General features: G+C 40.4%; 1 protein-coding gene and 3 pseudogenes across 1 annotated transcript; all 4 read left to right on the top strand.

The window, feature by feature from the left end:
* Positions 1 to 2,408: 2,408 nt before the first annotated feature.
* LOC123511432 lies at positions 2,409 to 3,803 on the top strand. Its single transcript, XM_045267302.1, has 3 exons — positions 2,409 to 2,446; positions 2,920 to 3,117; positions 3,500 to 3,803. Exons 1-3 carry the CDS (start codon positions 2,443 to 2,445, stop codon positions 3,778 to 3,780), a joined length of 483 nt encoding a protein of 160 aa, XP_045123237.1. The 5' UTR covers positions 2,409 to 2,442; the 3' UTR covers positions 3,781 to 3,803.
* Positions 3,804 to 5,759: 1,956 nt separating this feature from the next.
* LOC123511431 lies at positions 5,760 to 7,246 on the top strand (annotated as a pseudogene).
* Positions 7,247 to 10,242: 2,996 nt separating this feature from the next.
* Positions 10,243 to 11,815, top strand: LOC123511430 (annotated as a pseudogene).
* A 2,476-nt stretch (positions 11,816 to 14,291) lies between these two features.
* LOC123511429 lies at positions 14,292 to 15,888 on the top strand (annotated as a pseudogene).
* Positions 15,889 to 17,987: the final 2,099 nt, after the last annotated feature.

The following is a 17,987-nucleotide window of genomic DNA, read 5'->3' as shown; positions in this document are numbered from 1 at the left end:
AATAAGCCGTATTATATTAAATTGCTATCATCAATATCTTATACCGAATATATCACTAAGTAGTAAATTCCTTTTAGGTATAGGAAGTATCGGCATCAAATAAGCCGATACCGATACCGATACCGATACCCAAAAAATTGGGCCAATACCGCCGATTCCGATACCGATACAAATGTATCGGTACATCTCTACCAAAAAGTATCCCCTTTAGCCCATAAATTCCCGTGAAAAGCCCACATGGTATAAAAAAAAAGTGACTTTTTTTTCCCGAACTTATCTTCTCATCACGCCCCTACTCTTCTTCTATCCCCACTTCCCCCTTCCCACCTTTTCCTTTTTTATTCGATTCGATTCGATTCGATTTGATTTCGCAACACTCTGACACCAACATGTCTCTCCTTCAACAAATCACCATTGCTTCTCTGGCAGCCTTCGTGGATAAGTAAACAACCTGATAGAGGTATTTAAATAGTATAAAGATTATAACAAAGAGGACATGAGCGAAATTGTTAGGATCAGTAGCGGGGACAGAACTAAAAATAATGGGTTTAAGTTTGAGAAATTAAGGTTAAGAAAAAAAAAAAAAAAAAACAATAGGGAAAAAACTGGTTTTCAAACAGAATGGTTGATGATTGGAACGGAATCAGTGGTCATGTTGTTAGTGCTGAATCAATAGGGAGCTTCAAAGGAAGAAGATTAGACCAATTTAAGGATGTGGACGATAGATGGAATTCGGTAGCTTTGCTCACAGAGGGACTACCGCGTGAAGGTCTATCGGCCTCTTGCAGCTTTCCTCGTTTCTTATGTTTTTATGTTCTTTCATTTTCTAAGGATTATATATATTTCGCAGACCTCACCATTGTAAGCTAAGCTAAATAATCTTGAATTTAACATTGAGGAATAAAGGCAAAGTTGTTTTATATTACTGTGATGAAAACATTGCTCAAGTGACACTTCAGTAAAAAATTCCTGTAATAAAAGAAATAACTAGTAACATTAACGTCACTCATTACAAAAAAAAGAAAAAAAAAGAAAATCATACTCAAACTCATAGAAAATTTGCATTATCATCCTTCACTTTGAAATGAAAGGCTGAGGTCTGCTGGTGGACACAATGCCATGGGAAAGGTGGTTCACTCGTAATTCTCTCTCAGAAATGAACATTTGTCTTCTTCTGTTTTCCATCTCACGCAATCAAAGTCAAACCAAGCTGGCCCAAATCAACCCTCAATTCCAGTGTCTAAAAACAAACAAACACCTCTCTTGTGTGGATGATAACAGAGGTTGTGTATGATTTTCGTATTATTTATAAGTATGTTTCCAATTTTCAAGGGTTTAGGTTATCGAGGGTGTACAATTGAGTTTTAAGGGTAAACAAGGGGTTATGTGGTTCTTGTATCGGTGTTTTAAGGGTTTTTAAGTATGCTTTTTCCAGTTTTGATTAATGGTTTGTTTCTAAAATTGAAAAGACTGAATATGTGTTTCTTTTTATTCTTGTACGAATGCCCAGGGTTTAAAAGGGTATATCACGGGATTTTAAAGCTACCCAAAGGTTTCACAAGGTTCACAAGCTGCCGCACTTTGAGAGCATTGCTCTTTCCTCTGCAACGGTCGTGACGATGCCACAGGTGACTGTGGTGTGCCCACTTAGGGTTGACGCTTGCCCGGTGTCGTAGTGCTTCCAGCGGTCCTGCCACGTCACTGCCACCTGCTACACATGCATGTTGCACACAGTACAGTGGCAGAAGCGGCGACAACGCTGACTGTACAACGCACATTGCATTGTAATAATTCCTTCCTTTAACAGAATCATTAAATTCAAGTTCTTATTTACTATAACAAAGTGTAAAATATATTCATAATGGTCAAAACATAAATAAGAAAAAAAAATTCTTCACTTACTTATAGGTAATTTATTTTTCCAATTTTTATTTAAAAATGTATTAGTCGGCGTTGAAATTAAGCTCATTATTAGCCTACGTAGAAGAACAGTGTGAGTGGAACACTCCATATACGGAAAGCGTGCTCCAGACATTGACTTTTCTTGACTGTTGGTGCCTCGAGCACAGGTGTCTGTAAATATGAGTCTCCTACGCCAATTTTCCTGAGCGTCAGAGTCAGATGGCAACCTCTACTTCTGGCTAAATAGAAAATAAAGAGAAAATAGAGGAGAAAAAGAATAAGAAGAAACAAATAAAACTCTTGAGGTCGTTCGAATTCCAGACAGTGTGAACGCACCACGTAACCAATTCTCCAGGGAAACACATGGGAGAGTTATCGTGTTGTTACTCATTATCACAAATTTTTCGGTGTTTTCCTTTCCTCTCCCTGTAGTCTTTGCCCAACAGTGGCTGTATATAAGGCTGCGTGTTGTCTTCGACTTCATTCTGACACCAACATGTCTCTCCTTCAACAAATCATCATTGCTTCCTGGCAGCCTTCATGGGTAAGCAAACAACGACTACACGTATCTAGCACAATATTCACATCACTGCATAGGAAAGCCTAGTGTTCTCATTGTAATACCCCTTCGGGGAAGCTCCAGCCATTTAGTCCCTGCTGATCATAACGGCTTTAATGGCAAGAGGCTGCGCATCTCAACTGTATTGTCAAGGTTCTGATATCTGACAGCTTATAATAATCTCATGCAACATTATAATCTTTGAGGGCTTGTCTCTCTAATCAGTAGTAAATGTTTAACTTTTTTTCCACAACACTATGATATATAACATAAGCCAAATAAGTTAATAAAAACCTCTCCAATTAAAGGTAAAAGTTTTTGTGGTGGGAAATAGAGAATACTTTGAACTTTGGGTCACATAGATGATGAGTTTATTCACACACAAAAGCTGCACAAAATCAACACTCAATGCCACTGTCTATCAATACGCCAACACTTGTAACTGTTTCTCTCTACAGCTGCTGCTTGCCCCCCAAATTTCTTCGAATCTGAGGGCCTCTGCTTCAACGTTATTGACAAGCCCGGGGAGGACATGACGTGGGAGGAGTGCAGGGGTCTGTGTGAGAAGGAGGCGGAGGGGGAGTGGAAGGCCGACCTGGCTGTCTTTGACAATGCTGAAGAATTGGAAGAATTCTCCATCACCTGGCTCGAGATCTGTGAGTACGGCGAATATTTCTGTGATGCTCGACACAAATGTATGATTAGTAAATTAGTGGAAAAATGAAGTTATGCTCTTGTTCCTCGCTGTCAATATGCTTCAACTATTAGAATGTTATTTCTTCATCGCTAGTAGTTTATTATTGAGGGAATGCTTGAGTTTATTTCGGGTACGTATTGGTTCAATGTTCAACTGTTTCTGTGTCTGTCATTTGATGTGTTTTTCTATCATTTCAGCCTGTTCTTCATTGTCTTTTGTTATTGAATAGCATTATTTAATCTGTTTGTCCATTTATTTGTATGGATGTGTGTGAGAGCGTTCCGCCAAACAACATCCCCGTACCACACAAACAAACTTATCCCCTCCATTCTTCCTGTCAGCGAATGAGTACTCCGACCATCCCTACATGTGGATCGGCGTGCACAAGATGGATGGCCATTGGGTCACCCTGGACGGCACTCACATCACCGAGCAGAACCTGATGTGGCACGTGGGTTTCCCTCACGAGTCGGGCGCCCACGCCTTCCTGGAGGATGTCACTGAGACCACCGGCATCAACTCCTATGGACGTCTGTACATGAGCTCCACCATAGTGGGCGAGCACGAGCACAACAGCCGCTGTCTCTGTGAGGCTAACTTGCCAAAACCACGCAAGCAATAAACCGACAAGGCTCCTCCCACGGCTTCAACTCTTTCTCTTCATTCTTCTCCTACTCTTACTTCTCCTTGTAATGCCAAGCATTGTATTCGGCCTACTTAATTTTTCCTAGCATGAAACAATAAAAAAAAAATCAAATAATTTTGTTTTGATTTGATTGTACTTACGTGTATATGGGTATCCATCTCTTTATTCGATTGTCAGTATACCGACGAGCAGAGTGGGTCCACTGGATTTCCCAGTGATTACCCTAAGCGTCAGGGTCACACAGCAGCCTGTGCCTATACGGGTTTGGCTCCACTTAGTATGTGTTGTAGAGGATGAAATGAAAAGCATTAGAAGTCGTTTGCGGAAAAAAAGTCTTAGATAGTGTACATAGTATCGTAGTATGATTTTCTTAGGACAGGAGTTCTCAACCTTTTTAATCTGATGTACTCCTTAAAGTCTTTCAGTATTGGTCACGTATCCCTTACCCACAATGCAGTATCAGCAAGGGTAAAAGACTTAGTTTATTAAGTTTTAATTGTTTTATATATGTGGAGCAGACAAAATTGCAAATAAATATGAGTAGTATGTCACTATGAGGTAGTGTCGATAGGAAGTAGTACTTCTTCAAAGGGAAACACTATGTGACTGGCTGCTAGCCTGCAAAACATTTACCAAAACGGAGTACTACCAAACAGTTTTCGATCGTTGTAGCAGTGAACTAGTGCTGCTTGCAGACATTTGCAATTTGTAAGCAGTAAGTGATAGGGAAGTCACTGTGTGTATGAATAGCTTATAAAAATAAGAAAACAGAACTAAATGTTAGGGTTTTCAAGGTTATGTGGCAACATTAGTCCAAAAAGAACTTTCTCTCAAGTGACATAACTCCAAGAGTTTCCTTTGTTATCGTTGTTAACGTGTCTTGGTTGTAAAGGAGGACACATCTAGCCCAGCACATGTAGGCCATTTTCTACAAACAGGTTGACAGTTATTAAAAAAAACTGAAGTATTATGAGAAACCTGTCACGAGCTTCCAAAATTTCTGTCACGTTCCCCTGGGGTACGTGTAACCCAGGATGAGAACCACTGATTTAGACGAATGACGATATAGGAAGTTTTGTAAAGGAGTAAAGATGGAAGTACTGAAATGAGTAAGGATGTAAAATGCTATAAGGAATATTGCAGTTATCAGGTCAGTGGACAGGGGGATGTATATTAGTGGATAATTATTGATATATTAGTGGATTAATTAGGCCCGATTTGGATGCCAAGGCTTTGTAGGCAGACTTGGATAGGATGAAAGAATGGACAGATAGATGGCAAATGCAGTTCAATATCAACAAGTGCAAAGTACTGAACGTAGGTAGAGATAATCCAAGCAACAGGTACACGATAGATAACGTGGCACTAGGAAGTTCCAAGTATGAGAAAGATTTAGGAGTCATAGTTAGCTCCGATCTCAGTACAAGGAAGCAATGTATTGAGGCCAGGAATAAGGCAAAAAAAGTATTGGGATTAATTTTTAGAAGTGTTAAAATCATGACTCCTGAAGCAATCCTAAAATTATATTTGGCGCTGGTCAGGCCACATCTTGATTATGCGATACAATTCTGGTCCCCACATTTTAGGAAGGACATAGCTCTGTTGGAGTCGGTGCAAAGGAGGATGACTAAAAAAGATAAAGGGAATGAGGGAATGTTCCCTATGAAGAGAGACTAAAAAGTTTGATTTGCATTCTTTAGACAGGAATTTTCCTGAGCGTCAGAGTCAGACAGCAACCTGTGCCTACGTACTCTAGTACTTCACGATTAAAAGAAAATAAAAGAAAAATAGAGGAGAAAAAGAATAAGAAAAAAAAAAACAAATAAAACTCTTGAGGTCGTTAGCACATATAGAATCCCAGACAGTGTGAACGCACCACGTAACCAATTCTCCAGGGAAACACATGGGAGAGTTATCGAGTTGTTTCTCATTATCACTAATTTTTCGGTGCTGTCCTTTCCTCTCCCTGTAGTCTTTGCCCAACAGTGGCTGTATATAAGGCTGCGTGTTGTCTTCGACTTCATTCTGACACCAACATGTCTCTCCTTCAACAAATCATCATTGCTTCCCTGGCAGCCTTCATGGGTAAGCAAACAACGACTACACGTATCTAGCACAATATTCACATCACTGCATAGGAAAGCCTAGTGTTCTCATTGTAATACCCCTTCGGGGAAGCTCCAGCCATTTAGTCCCTGCTGATCATAACGGCTTTAATGGCAAGAGGCTGCGCATCTCAACTGTATTGTCAAGGTTCTGATATCAGACAGCTTATAATAATCTCATGCAACATTATAATCTTTGAGGGCTTGTCTCTCTAATCAGTAGTAAATGTTTAACTTTTTTCCCACAACACTATGATATATAGCATAAGCCAAATAAGTTAATAAAAACCTCTCCAATTAAAGGTAAAAGTTTTTGTGGTGGGAAATAGAGAATACTTTGAACTTTGGGTCACATAGATGATGAGTTTATTCACACACAAAAGCTGCACAAAATCAACACTCAATGCCACTGTCTATCAATACGCCAACACTTGTAACTGTTTCTCTCTACAGCTGCTGCTTGCCCCCCAAATTTCTTCGAATCTGAGGGCCTCTGCTTCAACGTTATTGACAAGCCCGGGGAGGACATGACGTGGGAGGAGTGCAGGGTCTGTGTGAGAAGGAGGCGGAGGGGGAGTGGAAGGCCGACCTGGCTGTCTTTGACAATGCTGAAGAATTGGAAGAATTCTCCATCACCTGGCTCGAGATCTGTGAGTACGGCGAATATTTCTGTGATGCTCGACACAAATGTATGATTAGTAAATTAGTGGAATAAATGAAGTTATGCTCTTGTTCCTCGCTGTCAATATGCTTCAACTATTAGAATGTTATTTCTTCATCGCTAGTAGTTTATTATTGAGGGAATGCTTGAGTTTATTTCGGGTACGTATTGGTTCAATGTTCAACTGTTTCTGTGTCTGTCATTTGATGTGTTTTTCTATCATTTCAGCCTGTTCTTCATTGTCTTTTGTTATTGAATAGCATTTTTTAATCTGTTTGTCCATTTATTTGTATGGGTGTGTGTGAGAGCGTGCCGCCAAACAACATTCCCCTACCACACAAACAAACTTATCCCCTCCATTCTTCCTGTCAGCGAATGAATACTCCGACCATCCCTACATGTGGATCGGCGTGCACAAGATGGATGGCCATTGGGTCACCCTGGACGGCACTCACATCACCGAGCAGAACCTGATGTGGCACGTGGGTTTCCCTCACGAGTCGGGCGCCCACGCCTTCCTGGAGGATGTCACCGAGACCACCGGCATCAACTCCTATGGACGTCTGTACATGAGCTCCACCATAGTGGGCGAGCACGAGCACAACAGCCGCTGTCTCTGTGAGGCTAACTTGCCAAAACCACGCAAGCAATAAACCGACAAGGCTCCTCCCACGGCTTCAACTCTTTCTCTTCATTCTTCTCCTATTCTTACTTCTTCTTGTAATGCCAAACATTGTATTCGGCCTACTTAATTTTTCCTAGCATGAAACAATAAAAAAAAAATCAAATAATTTTGTTTTGATTTGATTATACTTACGTGTATATATATATATATATATATATATATATATATATATATATATATATATATATATATATATATATATATATATATATATATATATATATATATATATGGGTAACCATCTCTTTATTCGATTGTCAGTATACCAACGACAGAGTAGGTCCACTCGATTTCCCAGTGCAATGTTCAATTAATATTCAGGTCTACCTACGCCGTGACGAGATTTCGGTCCCTTAGCGCATCCCAGCTACGTCTCGCGGAGTCACGGGCTCGGGGGCCTCGGGATTAGTGTTTAGTGGCGGTTACTGGACTCAGTGTGCCCTGGAGAAGCGTGGTGAGAGGTGACGGTGTTCCTACTGGTACCGCAGCGACCATGGTTCACATTTGGTCTCGGATGTTTGGAACCATTATATTACTACCATTAAATCAATTAATCAACGCACTTAAAATATCACTAAATAATGTTAGAAACAATGCAGATATATTTTAATCATAATCAATAACGTTAAGAGGAAGAGGTCACGGGAAAAACAATGAAAAAGATGAAAATGACTGTGAGGGGATAAAAAATGTAATTGAGAGAGAGAGAGAGAGAGAGAGAGAGAGAGAGAGAGAGAGAGAGAGAGAGAATGCATATCTGATTAGCAAAGACAAGACATGGAAGCCACACCAATCTCCGGGAATATGGAATGTAACATTAAATTTTCAAGGGGTATGAAAAATTAATTTATTTCAAGGGTTTCACCCGTACCTATAATGGCTACCAACCAACACATAATTGATCCTGTTCGTTTATTCTACCTAAGAGATGTAGATATATGAGAGGACCTCATTTTATAGGTAGCATTTTATTTTGTGATAAGTATAAATCATTCACAGTATTTGTAAGGCCTACACAGACTATATATTAGTACCTCCTAAAAGCCATTTAGAGAACGCACTGGACCAAAGAAAACTTGAAGGAGAAATGGTAAGGAGGAAGGAAGGGACTCCCTCTACGTCATGCGGAGTGACTCGGCTCCATCAACCAGCATCCTGAGGGGCTCATAGGTCCACCCAAAATGTGCGTAGGTAGACCTGAATATTAGGTGGACATTGTCCCAGTGATTACCCTAAGCGTCAGGGTCACACAGCAGCCTGTGCCTATACGGGTTTGGCTCCACTTAATATGTGTTGTAGAGGATGCAATGAAAAACATTAGAAGTCGTTTGCGGAAAAAGTCTTAGATAGTGTACATAGTACCGTAGTATGATTTTCTTAGGACAGGAGTTCTCAACCTTTTTAATCTGATGTACTCCTTAAAGTCTTTCAGTATTGGTCACGTATCCCTTACCCACAATGCAGTATCAGCAAGGGTAAAAAGACTTAGTTTATTAAGTTTTAATTGTTTTATATATGTGGAGCAGACAAAATTGTAAATAAATATGAGTAGTATGTCACTATGAGGTAGTGTCGATAGGAAGTAGTACTTCTTCAAAGGGAAACACTATGTGACTGGCTGCTAGCCTGCAAAACATTTACCAAAACGGAGTACTACCAAACAGTTTTCGATCGTTGTAGCAGTGAACTAGTGCTGCTTGCAGACAGTTGCAATTTGTAAGCAGTAAGTGATAGGGAAGTCACTGTGTGTGTGAATAGCTTATAAAAATAAGAAAACAGAACTAAATGTTAGGGTTTTCAAGGTTATGTGGCAACATTAGTCCAAAAGAACTTTCTCTCAAGTGACATAACTCCAAGAGTTTCCTTTGTTATCGTTGTTAACGTGTCTTGGTTGTAAAGGAGGACACATCTAGCCCAGCACATGTAGGCCATTTTCTACAAACAGGTTGACAGTTATTAAAAAAAACTGAAGTATTATGAGAAACCTGTCACGAGCTTCCAAAATTCCTGTCACGTTCCCCTTGGGGTACGTGTAACCCAGGATGAGAACCACTGATTTAGACGAATGACGATATAGGAAGTTTTGTAAAGGAGTAAAGATGGAAGTACTGAAATGAGTAAGGATGTAAAATGCTATAAGGAATATTGCAGTTATCAGGTCAGTGGACAGGGGGATGTATATTAGTGGATAATTATTGATATATTAGTGGATTAATTAGGCCCGATTTGGATGCCAAGGCTTTGTAGGCAGACTTGGATAGGATGAAAGAATGGACAGATAGATGGCAAATGCAGTTCAATATCAACAAGTGCAAAGTACTGAACGTAGGTAGAGATAATCCAAGCAACAGGTACACGATAGATAACGTGGCACTAGGAAGTTCCAAGTATGAGAAAGATTTAGGAGTCATAGTTAGCTCCGATCTCAGTACAAGGAAGCAATGTATTGAGGCCAGGAATAAGGCAAAAAGAGTATTGGGATTAATTTTTAGAAGTGTTAAAATCATGACTCCTGAAGCAATCCTAAAATTATATTTGGCGCTGGTCAGGCCACATCTTGATTATGCGATACAATTCTGGTCCCCACATTTTAGGAAGGACATAGCTCTGTTGGAGTCGGTGCAAAGGAGGATGACTAAAAAAGATAAAGGGAATGAGGGAATGTTACCTATGAAGAGAGACTAAAAAGTTTGATTTGCATTCCTTAGACAGGAATTTTCCTGAGCGTCAGAGTCAGACAGCAACCTGTGCCTACGTACTCTAGTACTTCACGATTAAAAGAAAATAAAAGAAAAATAGAGGAGAAAAAGAATAAGAAAAAAACAAATAAAACTCTTGAGGTCGTTAGCACATCTAGAATCCCAGACAGTGTGAAGTTACCACGTAACCAATTCTCCAGGGAAACACATGGGAGAGTTATCGAGTTGTTTCTCATTATCACTAATTTTTCGGTGCTGTCCTTTCCTCTCCCTGTAGTCTTTGCCCAACAGTGGCTGTATATAAGGCTGCGTGTTGTCTTCGACTTCATTCTGACACCAACATGTCTCTCCTTCAACAAATCATTATTGCTTCCCTGGCAGCCTTCATGGGTAAGCAAACAACGACTACACGTATTTAGCACAATATTCACATCACTGCATAGGAAAGCCTAGTGTTCTCATTGTAATACCCCTTCGGGGAAGCTCCAGCCATTTAGTCCCTGCTGATCATAACGGCTTTAATGGCAAGAGGCTGCGCATCTCAACTGTATTATCAAGGTTCTGATATCAGACAGCTTATAATGATCTCATGCGGCATTATAACCTTTGAGGGCTATTCTCTCTTATCAATAGTAAATGTTTGACTTTTTTCCTACAACAATATGAGATATAACATAAGCCAAATAAGTTAATAAAAACCTCTCCAATTAAAGGTAAAAGTTTTTGTGGTGGGAAATAGAGAATACTTTGAACTTTGGGTCACATAGATGATGAGTTTATTCACACACAAAAGCTGCACAAAATCAACACTCAATGCCACTGTCTATCAATACGCCAACACTTGTAACTGTTTCTCTCTACAGCTGCTGCTTGCCCCCCGAATTTCTTCGAATCTGAGGGCCTCTGCTTCAACGTTATTGACAAGCCCGGGGAGGACATGACGTGGGAGGAGTGCAGGGTCTGTGTGAGAAGGAGGCGGAGGGGGAGTGGAAGGCCGACCTGGCTGTCTTTGACAATGCTGAAGAATTGGAAGAATTCTCCATCACCTGGCTCGAGATCTGTGAGTATGGCGAATATTTCTGTGATGCTCGACACAAATGTATGATTAGTAAATTAGTGGAAAAAATGAAGTTATGCTCTTGTTCCTCGCTGTCAATATGCTTCAACTATTAGAATGTTATTTCTTCATCGCTAGTAGTTTATTATTGAGGGAATGCTTGAGTTTATTTCGGGTACGTATTGGTTCAATGTTCAACTGTTTCTGTGTCTGTCATTTGATGTGTTTTTCTATCATTTCAGCCTGTTCTTCATTGTCTTTTGTTATTGAATAGCATTTTTAATCTGTTTGTCCATTTATTTGTATGGGTGTGTGTGAGAGCGTTCCGCCAAACAACATCCCCGTACCACACAAACAAACTTATCCCCTCCATTCTTCCTGTCAGCGAATGAGTACTCCGACCATCCCTACATGTGGATCGGCGTGCACAAGATGGATGGCCATTGGGTCACCCTGGACGGCACTCACATCACCGAGCAGAACCTGATGTGGCACGTGGGTTTCCCTCACGAGTCGGGCGCCCACGCCTTCCTGGAGGATGTCACCGAGACCACCGGCATCAACTCCTATGGACGTCTGTACATGAGCTCCACCATAGTGGGCGAGCACGAGCACAACAGCCGCTGTCTCTGTGAGGCTAACTTGCCAAAACCACGCAAGCAATAAACCGACAAGGCTCCTCCCACGGCTTCAACTCTTTCTCTTCATTCTTCTCCTATTCTTACTTCTTCTTGTAATGCCAAGCATTGTATTCGGCCTACTTAATTTTTGCTAGCAAGAAACAATAAAAAAAAATCAATTAGTTATGTTTTGATTTTTTTGTTCTTTTGTGTATATGGGTAATCATCTCTTTATTCGATTGTCAGTACACTGACGAGCAGAGTGGGTGTACTCGAGTTTCCCTGATCTGATCGGTTCCTCCCCCTTTGCTATGTCCGGCCCTACTGAAGAGGAAATGATAAGCACTAGCTAAACAGTAAACAAAAAGTTAAGTTACTTTTGTATTAAACCCAAATGGGCCGCCGTGGTACAGTAGAACCATGCGTGCTTTGGGATCCGAGTGGTCTCCAAGCGCACGGGTTCGAATCCTGTCCAAGGTCCGAATGTAGGTTGGCCTTCCTCAGTCGGGGCAAGGGTTTCCTAGCGGGTGGGCTTTGAGATAGGGGGTACCCAAAAATCATCCCCTTTAGCCCATAAGTTCCCGTGAAAAGCCCACATGGTATGAATAAAAAAGAGAAAAAAAGTGACTTTTTTCCCGAACTTATCTTCTCATCACGCCCTTACTCTTCTTCTATCCCCACATCCCCCTTCCCACCTTTTCTTTTTTTATTCGATTCGATTCGATTCGATTTGATTTCGCAACACTCTGACACCAACATGTCTCTCCTTCAACAAATCACCATTGCTTCTCTGGCAGCCTTCGTGGATAAGTAAACAACCTGATAGAGGTATTTAAATAGTATAAAGATTATAACAAAGAGGACATGAGCGAAATTGTTAGGATCAGTAGCGGGGACAGAACTAAAAATAATGGGTTTAACTTTGAGAAATTAAGGTTTAGAAAAAAAAAAACAATAGGGAAAAAAACTGGTTTTCAAACAGAATGGTTGATGACTGGAACGGAATCAGTGGTCATGTTGTTAGTGCTGAATCAATAGGGAGCTTCAAAGGAAGAAGATTAGACCAATTTAAGGATGTGGACGATAGATGGAATTCGGTAGCTTTGCTCACAGAGGGACTACCGCGTGAAGGTCTATCGGCCTCTTGCAGCTTTCCTCGTTTCTTATGTTTTTATGTTCTTTCATTTTCTAAGGATTATATATATTTCGCAGACCTCACCATTGTAAGCTAAGCTAAATAATCTTGAATTTAACATTGAGGAATAAAGGCAAAGTTGTTTTATATTACTGTGATGAAAACATTGCTCAAGTGACACTTCAGTAAAAAAATCCTGTAATAAAAGAAATAACTAGTAACATTAACGTCACTCATTACAAAAAAAAAAAAAAAAAAGAAAATCATACTCAAACTCATAGAAAATTTGCATTATCATCCTTCACTTTGAAATGAAAGGCTGAGGTCTGCTGGTGGACACAATGCCATGGGAAAGGTGGTTCACTCGTAATTCTCTCTCAGAAATGAACATTTGTCTTCTTCTGTTTTCCATCTCACGCAATCAAAGTCAAACCAAGCTGGCCCAAATCAACCCTCAATTCCAGTGTCTAAAAACAAACAAACACCTCTCTTGTGTGGATGATAACAGAGGTTGTGTATGATTTTCGTATTATTTATAAGTATGTTTCCAATTTTCAAGGGTTTAGGTTATCGAGGGTGTACAATTGAGTTTTAAGGGTTAACAAGGGGTTATGTGGTTCTTGTATCGGTGTTTTAAGGGTTTTTAAGTATGCTTTTTCCAGTTTTGATTAATGGTTTGTTTCTAAAATTGAAAAGACTGAATATGTGTTTCTTTTTTCTTGTACGAATGCCCAGGGTTTAAAAGGGTATATCACGGGATTTTAAAGCTACCCAAAGGTTTCACAAGGTTCACAAGCTGCCGCACTTTGAGAGCATTGCTCTTTCCTCTGCAACGGTCGTGACGATGCCACAGGTGACTGTGGTGTGCCCACTTAGGGTTGACGCTTGCCCGGTGTCGTAGTGCTTCCAGCGGTCCTGCCACGTCACTGCCACCTGCTACACATGCATGTTGCACACAGTACAGTGGCAGAAGCGGCGACAACGCTGACTGTACAACGCACATTGCATTGTAATAATTCCTTCCTTTAACAGAATCATTAAATTCAAGTTCTTATTTACTATAACAAAGTGTAAAATATATTCATAATGGTCAAAACTTAAATAAGAAAAAAAAATTCTTCACTTACTTATAGATAATTTATTTTTCCAATTTTTATTTTAAATGTATTAGTCGGCGTTGAAATTAAGCTCATTATTAGCCTACGTAGAAGAACAGTGTGAGTGGAACACTCCATATACGGAAAGCGTGCTCCAGACATTGACTCTTCTTGACTGTTGGTGCCTCGAGCACAGGTGTCTGTAAATATGAGTCTCCTACGCCAATTTTCCTGAGCGTCAGAGTCAGATGGCAACCTCTACTTCTGGCTAAATAGAAAATAAAGAGAAAATAGAGGAGAAAAAGAATAAGAAGAAACAAATAAAACTCTTGAGGTCGTTAGAATTCCAGACAGTGTGAACGCACCACGTAACACATGGGAGAGTTATCGTGTTGTTTCTCATTATCACTAATTTTTCGGTGCTGTCCTTTCCTCTCCCTGTAGTCTTTGCCCAACAGTGGCTGTATATAAGGCTGCGTGTTGTCTTCGACTTCATTCTGACACCAACATGTCTCTCCTTCAACAAATCATCATTGCTTCCCTGGCAGCCTTCATGGGTAAGCAAACAACGACTACACGTATTTAGCACAATATTCACATCACTGCATAGGAAAGCCTAGTGTTCTCATTGTAATACCCCTTCGGGGAAGCTCCAGCCATTTAGTCCCTGCTGATCATAACGGCTTTAATGGCAAGAGGCTGCGCATCTCAACTGTATTGTCAAGGTTCTGATATATGACAGCTTATAATGGTCTCATGCAGCATTATAATCTTTGAGGGCTTGTCTCTCTATTCAGTAGTAAATGTTTAACTTTTTTCCCACAACACTATGAGATATAACATAAGCCAAATAAGTTAATAAAAACCTCTCCAATTAAAGGTAAAAGTTTTTGTGGTGGGAAATAGAGAATACTTTGAACTTTGGGTCACATAGATGATGAGTTTATTCACACACAAAAGCTGCACAAAATCAACACTCAATGCCACTGTCTATCAATACGCCAACACTTGTAACTGTTTCTCTCTACAGCTGCTGCTTGCCCCCCAAATTTCTTCGAATCTGAGGGCCTCTGCTTCAACGTTATTGACAAGCCCGGGGAGGACATGACGTGGGAGGAGTGCAGGGTCTGTGTGAGAAGGAGGCGGAGGGGGAGTGGAAGGCCGACCTGGCTGTCTTTGACAATGCTGAAGAATTGGAAGAATTCTCCATCACCTGGCTCGAGATCTGTGAGTACGGCGAATATTTCTGTGATGCTCGACACAAATGTATGATTAGTAAATTAGTGGAAAAAATGAAGTTATGCTCTTGTTCCTCGCTGTCAATATGCTTCAACTATTAGAATGTTATTTCTTCATCGCTAGTAGTTTATTATTGAGGGAATGCTTGAGTTTATTTCGGTACGTATTGGTTCAATGTTCAACTGTTTCTGTGTCTGTCATTTGATGCGTTTTTCTATCATTTCAGCCTGTTCTTCATTGTCTTTTGTTATTGAATAGCATTATTTAATCTGTTTGTCCATTTATTTGTATGGGTGTGTGAGAGCGTTCCGCCAAACAACATCCCCCTACCACACAAACAAACTTATCCCCTCCATTCTTCCTGTCAGCGAATGAGTACTCCGACCATCCCTACATGTGGATCGGCGTGCACAAGATGGATGGCCATTGGGTCACCCTGGACGGCACTCACATCACCGAGCAGAACCTGATGTGGCACGTGGGTTACCCTCACGAGTCGGGCGCCCACGCCTTCCTGGAGGATGTCACCGAGACCACCGGCGTCAACTCCTATGGACGTCTGTACATGAGCTCCACCGTCGTGGGCGAGCACGAGCACAACAGCCGCTGTCTCTGTGAGGCTAACTTGCCAAAACCACGCAAGCAATAAGCCAACAAAGCTCCTCCCACGGCTTCAACTCTTTCTCTTCATTCTTCTCCTACTCTTACTTCTTCTTGTAATGCCAAGCATTGTATTCGGCCTACTTAATTTTTTCTAGCATGAAACAATAAAAAAAATCAAATAATTTTGTTTTGATTTGATTGTACTTACGTGTATATGGGTATCCATCTCTTTATTCGATTGTCAGTATACCAACGAGCAGAGTGGGTCCACTGGATTTCCCAGTGATTACCCTAAGCGTCAGGGTCACACAGCAGCCTGTGCCTATACGGGTTTGGCTCCACTTAATATGTGTTGTAGAGGATGCAATGAAAAACATTAGAAGTCGTTTGCGGAAAAAGTCTTAGATAGTGTACATAGTACCGTAGTATGATTTTCTTAGGGCAGGAGTTCTCAACCTTTTTAGTCTGATGTACTCCTTAAAGTCTTTCAGTATTGGTCACGTATCCCTTACCCACAATGCAGTATCAGCAAGGGTAAAAAGACTTAGTTTATTAAGTTTTGATTGTTTTATATATGTGGAGCAGACAAAATTGTAAATAAATATGAGTAGTATGTCACTATGAGGTAGTGTCGATAGGAAGTAGTACTTCTTCAAAGGGAAACACTATGTGACTGGCTGCTAGCCTGCAAAACATTTACCAAAACGGAGTACTACCAAACAGTTTTCGATCGTTTTAGCAGTGAACTAGTGCTGTTTGCAGATAGTTGCAATTTGGAAGCAGTAAGTGATAAGGAAGTCACTGTGTGTGTGAATAGCTTATAAAAATAAGAAAACAGAACTAAATGTTAGGGTTTTCAAGGTTATGTGGCAACATTAGTCCAAAAGAACTTTCTCTCAAGTGACATAACTTCAAGAGTTTCCTTTGTTATCGTTGTTAACGTGTCTTGGTTGTAAAGGAGGACACATCTACCCCAGCACATGTAGGCCATTTTCTACAAACAGGTTGACAGTTATTAAAAAAAACTGAAGTATTATGAGAAACCTGTCACGAGCTTCCAAAATTCCTGTCACGTTCCCCTGGGGTACGTGTAACCCAGGATGAGAACCACTGATTTAGACGAATGACGATATAGGAAGTTTTGTAAAGGAGTAAAGATGGAAGTACTGAAATGAGTAAGGATGTAAAATGCTTTAAGGAATATTTCCGTTATCAGGTCAGGGGACAGGTGGATGTATATTAGTGGATAATTATTGATATATTAGTGGATTAATTAGGATTAATTAGGAAGCTCCAAGTATGAGAAAGATTTAGGAGTCATAGTTAGCTCCGATCTCAGTACAAGGAAGCAATGTATTGAGGCCAGGAATAAGGCGAATAGGGTATTGGGATTAATTTTTAGAAGTGTTAAAATCAAGAGTCCTGAAGCAATACTAAAATTATACTTGGCGCTGGTCAGGCCACATCTTGATTATGCGGTACAATTCTGGTCCCCACATTTCAGGAAGGACATAGCTCTGTGTGAGTCAGTGCAAAGGAGGATGACTAAAAAGATACAGGGAATGAGGGAATGTTCCCTATGAAAAGAGACTAAAAAAATTCGATCTGCATTCCTTAGAGAGACGTAGGTTAAGAGGAGACCTGATAGAAGTATTTAAGTGGTATAAGGGTTTTAACAGAGGGGAACTGAATGTAGTTTTGTGGATCAAAACCAGAAATAATGGGCTTAAACTTGAAAAATTCAGGTTTAGGAAAGAAATGGGAAGAAACTGGTTTTCAAACAGTGGTTGATGAGTGGAACGGTCTCAGTGGGCATGTATGTAGTCAGGGCTAAGTCAATAGGGAGCTTTAAAAGAAGGTTAAATAAGTTCATGGATGGGGAAGATAGATGGAATTAGGAAGTTTAAACACATAGGGACTGCCTCGTATAGACCTGGCGGCCTCTTACAGCTTCCCTCTTTTCTTAATACAGAAATATATAGAATGTTTAAAAATGCAAGAGAGAGAGAGAGAGAGAGAGAGAGAGAGAGAGAGAGAGAGAGAGAGAGAGAGAGAGAGAGAGAGAGAGAGAGAGAGAGAGAGAGAGAGAGAGACTTGTATAAATACATCTTCACCTGGAGAGAAGGAGAAAGCAAACATTAGATGTGTGGAGTGTGTGGAGTTTGTCATGCTTTGTGTCTTATCTTTACATTAAACCATAAGAACGTAAGAAAAGAGCGAAGCTGCAAGAGGTCACCAGGCCTACACGTGTGATTAAAGCTACCTAATTCCATCTACTATCC

Source organism: Portunus trituberculatus, chromosome 31, assembly GCF_017591435.1.
Source record: "Portunus trituberculatus isolate SZX2019 chromosome 31, ASM1759143v1, whole genome shotgun sequence".
Classification (NCBI taxonomy): domain Eukaryota; kingdom Metazoa; phylum Arthropoda; class Malacostraca; order Decapoda; family Portunidae; genus Portunus; species Portunus trituberculatus.
This window is presented reverse-complemented; position numbering and strand designations above follow the sequence as displayed.

Excerpts from the sequence above, each read along its gene's own strand:
- LOC123511432 (XM_045267302.1), top strand. Across the intron at positions 3,118-3,499 it reads CATCACCTGGCTCGAGATCT|CGAATGAGTACTCCGACCAT; the intron begins GTGAGTACGGCG and ends TCTTCCTGTCAG.